Consider the following 13,720-nt stretch of genomic DNA (forward strand, 5'->3'; position numbering starts at 1 on the left):
AATATTAACTGGTCATAAGACATAGTTCAGAAAAGTAATCCGTATACTGAGTTTCTTTCTCCAGTTTTGATACCAAATTCCTATTAAACCTTCAATTCTATTCATCAGAAGTTTCTTAGGATTATTCACAGGGTTGTTAGGCACTGGGCTTTGCAAAGGCAAAGATTAAACAATCCCCAGCCTTCTGAGAACTTACATTCTTCTGGGGAAATAAAATCTACCCAGTTAGTAAAGACAAAATATATTCAAAGCAAATTCACAATAACTTGCTGAGGAGAAATAATCAATAACTGGAAAGATCATGAATGGCTTCAAGGATGATGGAGAAAGGGAGAGCTCCAAGCACAGTACAAATGAACAAAAACCAGAAAATAGAATATTATATGCAGAAAATAATAAGCAAGTGTGAAAGGGAAGAATGTGAGATCAGCCCAAAAATAGAAGTTGGGGTTATATTATAAAGTCCTTTTACTTCCATATATTTCATATTCCCTCAGAAGCAATAGAGAACCACGGAAATCTATTAAAGAGGGCAATGGAATGGTCAGATATACAAGTTAGGAATATCAATTTGGTAGCTGCAAGGATAATGGATTTAAAAGTAGAAACTAGGCTTTAGTTATCATATACAAAAAGACTAAGATTCTCTTCAAATATTTCATTTTAAAAATCCTGCTAAGAAATGATGAGAGAAACTTAAACGATGGTGATGAGTGTGTAAGTGGGAAGAAGGGAACATTAGAGGAGATGTTATAAAGGTAGAATCAACAAGACTTTGACAACTGGTTGAAAATGGAGAGACAGTAGAGATTCGTGGATAACTCACAAGATTTCCTCTCTAGATGACTGGAAGGATGGCGGCATCATTGAAAAAAAAAATTCAGATGTTAAGGTGAAAGTTGAGCTTGAGGGGAAAGATCATGAAGTTTAAGATACCAATGAGACCTATCTAGTGGAGATATCAAACGGGAAAATGGTAGACCTGAGCTCAGTAATGAAATAAGAGTTGAATGTGTTGACTTGGGAGTTACCTGGAAGAGTTACCTTGGGAGTATTTGAATGCATGGGAATTGATAAGATCACCTATAGAAGATATGCAGTAAGAGACAGGAGTTCAGGATAGAGCACACTTGTGCCTAAGGGATAGGATCAGGACTGAGAAGAGACTACTGGATTTAATCATTAGGAAGTCATTGGTGAACTTTAATTAAGTATTTCCAATCCAGCAGTGGGATCAGAAGTGGGATACAAGGAATTAAGAAGTGAGTGGAAGGTGAGGAATTGGAAAAATCTAATAAAGGCAGAGGCAATTACATGGGGAGCTGTACTAGTTTGAGTCAATCCTGAAACAGTGATCCTGGATAAATCATTTAATCTCTAAGCCTCAGTTTCCCCATCTTTAAAATGTGGACAATTATCGTACTTACTTCCCAGAATTGTTATGAGGAAAAATTGAGAAATTTATAAATTACTTTGCAAATCTTACAATATGATGTAAATATAGTGTATAACTTTCATTATTAGATAGCTTTTTCTAGGATTTTGATCTTTGCTTAGTCATTCCTCTCTCTCTGGATTTGTTTCCTATATGAGATAAGAACAATCTTACCTATTGTGCCTTCCTTGAGAATTACTTGTGACAATACTATGAAACTATATGAATATGAATAATCTTCTAGATTTTAAAATGCCCTGCAAGGACGATCTCAGGAAAAAAAAAAAAAACCCAGAAAGTTCTACTTGAACTCAAAGTGAAATGTACTGTATACAAAGTGATAACAGTATTCTGGGATGACCAGCTGTGAATGACTTTGCTATTCTTAATAGTACAATGATCCATGACTACTCTGAAGGACTTATGATGAAAAATCCTAGCCATACCCAAAGAAGTAACTGTGTCTGAATACAGATTGAAGCATTCTCTCTTTCTCTATATTTCTCTTTTTAATTTTTCTTGAGGGTTTTTATTTTCATTAGGGTAGGAGATCTATATTTTCTTTCATAACTTGACTTTATGGAAATGTTTTACATAACTTCACATGTGGTTTCTAAATTGTGATTGGGGATCAAAAAGAGAACCTATCAAAAAAATTTAAAAACAAATGTAAAAAATTATTTTGAATGTAACTGGAGAAAAATATTAAATAAAATTTTAAAAAGAAAAAAGAAAATACCCTGCAAATATAAAATATGATCATTTCCTGATCAAAATCATCCTGAAAAAAAAGGGATTTCAGGGACTATTTATAGGGCTAGGTAAATAAGGGAGTTAGTAAAAAGAAACAGAAAGAAACCCAAAGGAAGAGATTAGACTTTAGAGGGCCTAGGGCACCACCATTCATAGGGCCAGAGGGGGTTATTGATCCCAATGTGACTTTTTCTCTTCTTGTTTGATATAGGAGTTTGCAAAGAATTTATCTCTGTCTCAGATGAAAGATCTCATCTGGACAGTGATGGATGGTCTAAGGAGTAACTTGGATTTCCAAACAGAAACTGCAGGGGATATGCTCATTATCATCCTAGAAGACTTTAGCCCTCGAGTGGAAAAGGTATGAATGTTTGAAGGAGCAGAGATTAACTGAGAGGGAGCAGGGCTGAGACACAGAGTCCAGAGCTTCTCCTCCAGGAAAGGGGACACAGTCTATATCCTAAATAATTAAATGCCCAAATGAAAAGGGAATGGGTTGGATTGGAGGAGGAGGTGACCATAAAGATGACTGGATTTAGATTTAATCAAGAAGACCTAGATTTAAATCCAAACTCTGTTACTTGTTCATTGTATGATCTTGGGCAAATCACTTTCCATTTCTATGGAAATTGTATCTCTGAAGTCCCATTTGATTATAATTCCTATCCTTTGGATAGATCTCCAGGGGTGGAGGGACTCCAGCTAAATAAGTTCCAGAACACTAGATTGGCTTTTCCAAGAGACTCAGGTCAATTGCTGTTGCCCCAGTGGAAAGTATAATTAAGCATTGACTTTGGACCTGGAATCAGTAAGTAAGCATTTTATAAGTGCCTACTATGTGCTAAGTATTGGGGAATCCAAACACCAAAATTAAATAGTCTCTGCCCTCAAGGAGATTATATGTGGTCAGTCCCCAATCAGTTATAGTGAAGACACAGTAAATAGAATATCCTGCCTGGGAAAATTTGGGAGTTCTGATCCAACCAAGGAGAAAATCAAATATCAAAAACTATGAAAGAATAGTCAATTAGCATTTATTTTGAACCTACTATGTTACAGACATTGTACTAAGGGCTAAAAAAATGTAAGACAACAGAGACTCAAGTGTTCAACTGTGAGCTATGAACCGTAGGGTACCTTAAGACTGGAATAAGAAACAACGTACAAAAACCAGAGCTCTGGCATAAAGGATATGAACCAGATAATAATAATAATAGCTATTATTTATATAGTACTTTTAGATTTACAAAGCTCTTTATGTGTGTTCACTTATTTAATCTTACAACAACCCTAAATAGGTGCTAATGTTATGCTTATTTTACAGATGAAGAATATAAAGGGGTTAAGTGACTTGAATAGAGTCACACAGCTTGTGTCTAAAGCTAGATTTGAACTCAGGTTTATCCTATCTAAGTTCTGAGTGCTATTCACTGTGCCACCCAGCTGCCTAGATTCAATCCTTCTTCCCCTCTCATTATAACAGCTATGCCCAGGTTTTCTTAATTTTCTTTAAATGAAAATTACTTGATGATATAATACCTATCCTCTGAAATTCAAATTCAATAAACTATGTTTATTAGTTCATTTGAACATAATTACTTTTCTGATTACAAATATGAGGAAACCAGACCTCTGGTAGGAAGAACATAGCTAGTATTTATATTGCACTTTCAGGTTTGCAAATACCTGTGTTCTAAAATTCAGTTTAAAAACTTTCCTTTTTAGCTCTGTGCAGCACTAGATTTGAATCCAAAGGGACCTAAGCCTGACTCCAACCTTACTTTTAATTATATCTGTGACCTTGAATAAGTCATTTTCATTCTCTGTTCTTATTTCTAATCTTCCTTCTAACTCAATCTATGAGTCAGGATCACTTTTTGATCTTTTAAAAAAATATCCCTTATAAATTCAGCTCAACTTAAGTGGGAAAAAAATTTTTGCTAAGCTCTTGTTAAGTTGAAATCACTACATGATTAGGAGAAGTAAAATACACATAGACAAGGCAGTGGTAGAATTATAGAGGAATCTCCAAGCTGGATGAAACTTTCAAAAAGGAATTAAGTCCCCTATTTAATCTATAATATCACTAACATGTAATCCAGCTTTTCTTGAGCATCTCATGATCCTTCTAGGACTAGATCCTTTCCCTTTTGAGCAATTATAATTGTTAGGAAGCACTTTTTTATGGCCCCAAGTAGAATCCCTTTTCTACATGATGGTCCTTCAAATGCCTGAAAATATCAAGTAGGCCTCTCTAAGTCTTCTTCAGGCTAAGCATCCCCATTTATTTTACCTATGCTCACAAAGCTGGATTTCAGGGTCTCTCAATTCAATTCAATTCATCAAATACCTATTAAGTAAAAGGACAGGAATATTTAGTGAATACAGACCTGGGCTGGCAAACGATTCATTAGAATCTAGAAATCACTTCATATTTACTTTTGAGGTACTTTTTATTAGTCTATAGCTATATATAAAGAGCTCCCCATACTTCATTCCTAATGTCAAGTGGAATGGAAGTTTTCTTTGGGCAGAGACTGTTCACATGTGTTTCTATCTCCAGAGGCTAGCCTGACACATACGAGGCATTGGACAAACTAGGATACTGAAAAGGCCTTCAGTTCATGTCATGTAAGGATTGAATGAAAAAACTAGGGGTGCTCGTTTATTTTGGAAAGAGAAGGCTTAAGGAGAACATGTTTAGTTGCCTTTAATTTGAAGGGCTGTGTGAAGAGGGTGCTGATTTATTCTGTTTGACCCCAAAGGGCTAAACCAAGAGTAATGGTAGAGGTTACAAAGAGGCAAATTTAGATTCAAGGTCAGGAAAAAAATTCTAATTAGAACTGCCCCAAAGTAGAATGAGCTGCTCTAGAAGCTGTGAGTTTTTTCTCTTAAGAAGTCTTCAAAAAGGCTGGATGAACACTCAACTGGTATGTTAGTGTCTAAATTTCTTTAACATTGAATTGGACTAAATGGCAGCTAAGGTTCCTTCAAACTCTTAAGTTTTGTAATTTCATGAAATACTTATTGCCTGTTTTATTCCTTAATTAAAAGTATTTTTAATGAATAATTGTGAGGATCAAACAAGATAATATTTGTAAAGCACTGGGCATAGTGCCTGACACATAGTAAGCACATAATTAATAAATGCAAGTATGTGGTGCAGTGGATAGGGTACTGGACCTGGCATCAGGAAAACCCAAGTTCAAATCCAGGCTCAGATGCTTAGAAGCATGTAATTCTGGCCAAGTCACTTAAATTCTGGGTACTTTCCTCTACTGTAAAAATGAGTTGGAGAAGGAAATGGTGAACTACTTCAGTAGCTTTGCCAAGAAAACCCCAAATGGGGTTCCAAATAGTTAGATGTATTGCAATAAATACTAGATTCCCTTCCTCAGTCATCTGCTCCAATCTCTACCAGCCATCAATGTTTAACACTTCTTGTGGTCTTTGACTCTTCAAGCCCCTATACCCAACCAGTCATTACGTCTTTTTGATTCTGTCTCTTGATGTTTTGCCTGCATCTTTCCTCTGCTTTTTTTCTCCTTCTCTCAGGTTTCAGACATTAGCCGGACCCTCTATTGCCACTTCATCTCCATTGAAGCAGTGAATATCAAGAAAAAAATCCTGAAGGCCATCACCCAGATATCTAGATACCACACCCAGGACCTAGTGAACTCCTTTCTGGAGTATTCTCTCCCACTGGACCGGTACAATGGGGAATTTCAGGGGTCCCAGCCTGGCCAGACCTCAGCAGAGCTCTGGAGTTGACTAAGTTTACATGGTAGTAGTATTCAGAACTCTGAAGTGGGATCCTGTCAGCATGCCTGGCTATTCAACAGGATATTTGTATGATCTAGAAAAACACTTGCTCTCTCATCTTTCAATTTCCCCATCTCCAAAATGGGAGTGTTAATCCTTGTGTGACCTGCCTCCTGATTGTTGTTAGGAAAGTGTTTTTTATAAATCTTACAAATTCTAGAAAGAGGAGGTCTTAAATATAACGAATGGGAAAGCAGTTGTAAATTATCATCTTTAGAGCTCCCAGAAAACACTTTTTCAATTCTGTGAAATTGAACTCCACCCAATTTCCAGAGTTCTCTGCAAGAGGCTAAGGGGGATTCACAAAGAAGTATAATGCATAGTCTCAAGGAGCTTTCAGTCTAGTGAGGAAAGCAAGATTCAAAGTAGGATAGTTTATAATAATATGTAACATAGGGCCTTTTCAGTTATACTATAATAATGTTTATTTTTTATTTTTAGGTGCTATAATAATAATATTTAAAATTCCCTCCATTTTTAGAATATGTTTTCAAAGTACTTTCCTCACAAAAGCTCTATGAAGTCATAGCTGCCTTCATTTGAAAGATATGAAAAACTAATACTATAAGTCCAGGGTTTATCACTTTAAATATGGAAGGAATGTTAAAATTCATCAAGGCCATTACCCTTATTTACAGATGAGGAAACAAGAGTATCAGAGAGGAAAAGTGACTTTTCCAAAATTACACAGCCAGTGTTAGACCCAGGATTTGAAACTAGGTGACCAAACCCTGGCAGGTCAAGAGTTAAAGGAACAAGGGGTAGATAAGGGACTCAGTGACAGAAAAGGTTGAGAGGAAGAGGTAGCACTTGATTTGGATCTAGAATTATAGGGTAGGGTCTGTCTAGGTCTAAATGATGACCCAAATTGTACTGTACATGTTCAAGAGACAATAAGGATGCTAAGTCTAGCTAGTACCATTAATTGTTATTGGGAAGTACCAGCTGCTAAAGTTGTAAGGCTAGACTGTGATCAGTTCTGGAGTACCTAGAACACCAAGCTAAAAAGTTTAAACATTTTTTTTATAAGAGAGGATTCCCCAACCTCAATGAAGAAGTGTAATCGATAATACATATAACTTTATAGTTCCATTTACATCTTGGAGTCTTGAGTTTACTGGGGTGAGAGAGGAGAGAAGGAATATTGCTATGCTGAACTTTTTGCATTTGAAGAACAGGCCTCAATCCATTGCATGGAACTCCCCTGCCCTAGGCATTGGGGAATTTTTGAAAATCGTATCTGTTAGGGAAAGCAGGATCATTCACAAAGTCATAGGTTTATTGTAATTATTATAGGCCCAGAATTTAACACAGCAGACTTACAAAGCTAATGTCAAATATCTTGAAGACCACATGGTGCAGTGAAAAGAATATGCTGGATTTAAAAGCAAAGGATCTGAGTTCAAATGAAATTTTTAAGCTGTGTGATCTTAGACAAGTCATATAACCTCTCAGCCTCAGTTCCAAGGGAGTTAGGTCAAGTGCACCTCTATGATGACTTATATCTTTTATATATATAAGCAATGAATGAAATCAGAGTCAGGACTGCATTGGGAAAATCCAGGAGATGTTCTGATCCCATCCCGGAGCTCTGGGACTCCTCATTTCTCAAATGACGAAACTGGATGAGATGCTCTCAATCTCCCTTAAGGTTTGAAAACCAGACATCTATTGATTTAGTAGAGCAGTGGATAGAGGATTAGATTTGGAATAAGGAAGCTCTGAGTTCAAAGTTTTAGACTGGATATAGAAAAAAAGCTCCCCACTTCAAAGATCTTATCCTTGGCTTAGAGTGAAGGATACCGAGCTTAAAATAAAATTAAGTAGAGCAAGTCTCTGCCAGAGGCTGCAGTGAGGAATTTGGGGTTAGGAATATATGTGAAGGTCAAGCCAACCCAAATAATTTATTACAACCCTTCCTGATTCTTGCATTTTTTGGCAGTGAAACCATCAATCTTTGGCGGGCCATGGGGGCAGAGAGAACGACAGCCCCCAAAGTGCTCCATGAGCTGCTCATCAAGCTACAGGAGCGGCCAACTCCAGGACAAGTCAAAAGCCCTGAGGAGATTAAGATCTACCTGGATTCACTAGCTGTAAGTTAAGAACAAGGGATCTTTATGGGACCAATCAATTATTCCATAAGCATTTATTAGGTACTTCCCTAAGCACTAGGGATTCAAAAAGAGGCAAAAGACAGTCCCTAGCCTCAAATATCTTGCAATCTAATGAGGGAGATACATGAAGCAAATCCTTGCTTCCTTATCTGTAGAAGGGAAATAATTATTTACCTTAAAGATTTTTGCAATAAAAGAACTTTAGAAACTTTACAAGCATACCAGTAATGCTCATTATTGTTATATCAGAGCCTTCCAGTTAGAGGTCTTAACCCTTTCTGGGTTATGAACCCCATACCTGATGAAGTCTAGGAACTCCTCCTTATGATAAGCTTTTTAACACCAAAAAAAAAAAATACAAAGGAAATAAATTATATTGAAATACCATTATCAAAATATTGGAAAAACAATTAGATGAACTCCACGTTAATCCTAGGCCCAGTGGGAACAGGACTAGGACTAGGAAGAAATAAACCTGGAAGAGTTAAAGGAGAATTCCATCCTCTCTTCTTGAGAAATCTTCATTCTGAAATCCATTCTCTCTTGTCTTCCTCCTGGCAGGCCATGAATACACTCTATGAAATTCAGTATTCCCGTGAATACAGAGAAGCTATACAGAACTGGTATCCACAGCTCCTCCTGGGTCTCCTTACTCAGCTTCACTACCTCTTTGAACTCAGCATGGCTGAATCACCCAAGAAAAGTGAGCTGGCAGAGGAGAAAGAAACAATAAACAGCCCTCAGGGGTAAGGACCACAGAATGTATTCTATAAAAATCCAGGACCTTTAAGAGTTCTGACTCCTGTCTAGCTCTCCTGTTGACTTATAAGGTAACCTTGGAAAGTCTCTTCCTCTGAGAATTAGTTCTCTTCTTTTTTTTAATGGGTTATGTGATGTCTATTCTAACATTCTATTTACCAAGACCTAAAGCTCCTCCTGAGTCTAACATTTTATGTGCTAAATTTCCCTAGAGCTCTGACACTCCATGATCTATAGATAAAGACTTCTTTCACCTAAAATCTACCATGTTCTAAGGTCCCCTCCAGATCTCAGATTTCATTAATCTTCTAAAATTAGATTTTAGTTACTGGTGAGGAATAAGGGAGAAGAACAGAGAGAGATTATCTAGTACTGTCCAACTATAGAGCTCATGTTCCCTGTTAGCTTCCCTTTGTCCCAAGCCCCAAAGTTCTGATAGTCATCCTAAAGAATAGACTAATCAGTGGGAATTTATTCACTGCACATATACACATACACATATAGTTAATTTCTCTCTGTGTCTCTATGTCTCTGTATCCCTCTGTCCCTTTCTCCTTGTGTATGTAAATGTATCTATATCTATATACACACATACATAATATATATGTATATAATGTATGTATACATACATATATGTGCATTTGTGTGTATACACAGATAAAAACACACATTTGGTTGTTCTTCGTTCTCAAAGAGGACCAAAATGACAGATCACTCACTATATGAGAGTTGAATTACAGCATGTCCAGCTGTAGCTGATCAGAATATGAGCTCAGAATGTTCTGACACAAGTCAGACACAAATAATCCATATGAACATTTAGGATGGCTTCTCTAATTTTGCACATTTCATATTTCCTTTGGGCTAATTCTGTTTTGCTCATAGAGTCAGCGTATCTCTAATGAGGAATGAGAACACACTATTCTGGGTGGTCCTGTGCCAATGTCTCCCATGTCATAAAGCAATTCTTAAGTTATTAACTGACCTTGAGAGCATCTTGTATCACTTTTTCTGAATACTTATGAGCTTTTGTGTGAGTTCTCCATAAAATAATCTTTTTGGCAAGTGTACATTTGAATTATCTTGAGAAGATTAAGAAGATCAGCTGTCAGGATAAGATACCAGACACTGAGGTCCTTTCTCAAACTAAACTGCCAAGCATTCCACTTCTACTGCAGTGAGCACAATTGTTCAAATGCTTATATATGTGTATATATACAAATACACACACTTACACATATGTATATGTGGAGATATATATATATATATATGTATATATATATATATACATATATATATATATATATATATATATATATATATATATATATACTGCTCCTCCTCAGATATGTCATTGAGAGTAGCTATAGTGTTGGAAGAATAGCAGTAGAGATGACCAAAAATTACACAAGGAAAAATCCAAGAAAGGAGCCAGGAATAAGATTCTGGACATCAAAGTTTTATATCAAATGCATGAAGTAACAAGGAAAGTTTATTAGACATTCTGAAGGCAAAGTTGACTTCTTGGATATTATTGAGGTTTGAGGGAATGAGACCTATCACTAGAATATGGCTATAAAAGGCTACATCTTATCTAGGAAAAACAAGATAGAGAGTCTTTTTATAAAGAACATTAGTGGAAGAAACAGAAGTGATGTCATCATTGGAGTATACTGTAGGACACCAAGACAGAAAGAAGAAATAAATGAGGTATTCAAGAAACATCATGGTCTTGGAACAGAAGGATGATGTAATGGTGATGGAAAATTTAATTATCCAAAAATCTTTTAGATTTCCTTATCTGTCAAAGGCAGCTGGTCATTCTTTAACTTGTCCTGATTTTAATTTCTTCTTTTAAAATGTGATGAAGGCAGAAGTAGAAGAAAGAGGCTTTTATTCTGCACTTAATTCTCATCAACAAGGAATAATTGGTTGATGAGTGGAAATAAGAACTTTGAGTAGCAAGGGGAAGTCACGATTCCTTTTTAATTTGTGATAAAGAAAGAAGAGGAATTCCAGTCATAATGTCAACATTTGAAGAGGTTTTGGTTTTGGTTTTGTTTTGTTTTTTTTTCTCCAAAGGATTCAAAGAAATGACAAGCAAGAACCTATGTGGTAAATTCTCCTAAGGGAATCATCTTAGGAAAGATGAGAAATTCTCTAAAATATAATTTTAAAGATATAAAGATAATCTAGATTAGGAAAGGAAATGTATCTAAAGAAACCAATATGAATTCACTGGCAACTCATTAATCATTTTATACACGTCCAGAAAATAGAAGCAAGAACAGAAAGCAGAAAGTGAGAATAAAATTATGGCCCTCTCACCCAGCAATATCCCTCCACTATGGTGGCTCCTTCTCCTAATGAAGAGTTCCTTTGGAAATCTCTGTTTTGGGAACAGGCCCCTCATTTTTCATCCCCCTCCCAGCTGTGCTTCTGACTCTAACATCAACTTTACCACTAATTTTATCCTCTCCCCTGCTTTCCAGTTCCCTTTTATATGTTGTTTTCTCCTATTAGAATATAAGCTCCTTGAGGATAGAGACTATTTAGCTTGTATTTGTATCTCTGAGATTTGTACATTTCTTCTTTTGTTGAGTCATTTCAGTCATGTCCAATTCTCCATGACCTCATTCGTAATTTTCTTAGCAAAGATATTAGAGAGGTTTGTAAGTACTCAATAAATGTTTGTTTGCTTACCTGAATGATACTATAATGGTTTTATATGTTCAGAATGAGCTAAAGCTATCAAAGAAATGTTAGGATTTTTTTTTTAAAGTTTCTCTGATTGTCTTTTAACAGTAGAGGAATAAAGAGAAAAGAACATAGCTTATGGGATGTTGAAAGCAGACACCAAAAAAAGCAGAGCTTCTCAATTATCTTTGGGGATTGAGTTTTGTTTTGATTTTTGGTTTGGTTTGATTTTTTGCTTCTGTTTTCTTTACCAAGAAGAATTGCCTTTGGACTGGAAAGGGAAAAACAACAAATGGGTAATTAGGAGGGCAAATGGTGAAGATGCCGTAAGGGAATTTGAAATTAATGAACCTAGACAAAAGATGAAGAGGAGAGAAGTGAAGGGAAGAGATGTCCATGATCTTCAAGTATCTGAAGGGATAGGGGCAGCTAGATGGTGCAGTAGATAGAGTACCAGCCTTGAATTCAGGAGGATCAGAGTTCAAATCTGATCTCAGACACTTGACACTTCCTGGCTGTGTGACCCTGGGCAAGTCACTTAACCCCAGCCTCAAAAAATAAAAAGTATCTGAAGGGATATTAAGTGGAAAGTGATTAAATATGTTCTTTCTAGAAGCAAGATGTATTTAGTTACAATGGGTAGAAGTTATAAAACTACAATATTACTGTTGCTAATAAGAGAAAACTGGCTCAAGCAATTGTCATTGTTATCTTTCAATCATGTCCAACTCTCTCTGACCCAATTTGGAATTTTTCCATTCCCTTCTCCAACTCATTTTATTTGTAAAAGAAAACTGAGGCAAACACTTTCCCAGGGTCATACAACTAGTAAGTGTCTAAGATCAGATTTGAAATTGAGAAAATGAGAGTTTCTGATTCCAAGCTCAGGGATCTATCTACTCTGATACCTATATGCAATTAAAGCTACCCAAAAGGGGAATTGCCTTAGGATATATATATATATATATATATATGTATATATATATATATATATATATATATATATATATATATATATATATATATATACATATATATATATATATATATATATTCTTATTAGAAGTCAAGTAAAGGTATTCTGTATGAACTGATGTAAAGTAAATAGAATCAAGAGAATAATTTATATAATAGCAACCAAATTATCAAGACAAAAAACTTTTAAAGCCTTTAACTCTGATCAATGCAATGACAGCCACAGTCTGAGGTCCAATAAGCCTTTCTCCTGACCAAGAGATGATAAAAAAATCCAGACTTCTCATGATCTTTGGCAGATTAAGAAAAATAACTTTTGGACAATCGAAGGAATTTATTTGACTTGACTTTGTGTGTGTGTGTGTGTGTGTGTGTGTGTGTGTGTGTGTGTATACACACACACACATACATGGTATATGTGTATACACAAATATGTGTATATATATATTTGTCACAACAGGGTTTTTTTTTTGGTTTAGTTTTTCCAGTGGATGGGTCTAAGGTGTAAGGAATCAAAAATCATTTATTTTTTATTAATTGGGATTTTTTTTTAAAAGGCAAAGCAAGTGAGGGCATTTATAAAGGAGATTTTTATTTGAGTAGCATTTGAACCAGATGGACCTTAAGGGCCTTTCTGACTCTGAAATTTTGTGATACAATGAGAACTGTCCAAAAATATAATGGGCTGTTTGCACCATGAGGAGGAAATGAATTCTCCTTTCAGGGAGATCTCTTAAGGGATGTTTATGACTACTCATCAGGGATTTTTTTAACCAAAAGATTCCCATCCAGGAAGTAGTTAGATTAGAATGACTTCTGACATCCTTATCTCTAACACTGCTGAGATGTGGTGACCTTAGACTAAGGCCATAGAGATATTTCTCTAAGTAAAGTGGCCATTATCCTTACTCTGAAGATATATCCCAGTGAAATGATCTTATACTATATTGGGGAGGATTGAGATTAGACATAAAGGGAAAATTCTATTTGGCACTGAAGTGAAGATAAGTAGGAAAAATATTCTTCTTCTTAATGAAATGGCATCATTTGCATCAGTCTAATATAGGTTGGAGAGGAGAAGGTTCTGTCTCTGAGAGACAAAAATATGGTCTGTATCATCAAAGCTCCAAGACCCAGAAGTGATACAGAACCTTAGAAAGGCATA

General features: G+C 35.8%; 1 protein-coding gene across 1 annotated transcript in view; it reads left to right on the forward strand.

The window, feature by feature from the left end:
* The window catches only part of LOC141540482 (maestro heat-like repeat family member 5), a 141,571-nt gene that overhangs the window by 94,610 nt on the left and 33,241 nt on the right, over positions 1-13,720 (forward strand). The window contains exons 18-21 of the mRNA XM_074264601.1: positions 2,400-2,549; positions 5,744-5,898; positions 7,953-8,103; positions 8,686-8,870. Of these exons, the coding sequence (XP_074120702.1) occupies positions 2,400-2,549; positions 5,744-5,898; positions 7,953-8,103; positions 8,686-8,870 (641 nt within the window). The remainder of the gene's footprint in view (positions 1-2,399; positions 2,550-5,743; positions 5,899-7,952; positions 8,104-8,685; positions 8,871-13,720) is intronic.

The sequence above is a fragment of the Sminthopsis crassicaudata genome, chromosome 1 (assembly GCF_048593235.1).
Source record: "Sminthopsis crassicaudata isolate SCR6 chromosome 1, ASM4859323v1, whole genome shotgun sequence".
Classification (NCBI taxonomy): domain Eukaryota; kingdom Metazoa; phylum Chordata; class Mammalia; order Dasyuromorphia; family Dasyuridae; genus Sminthopsis; species Sminthopsis crassicaudata.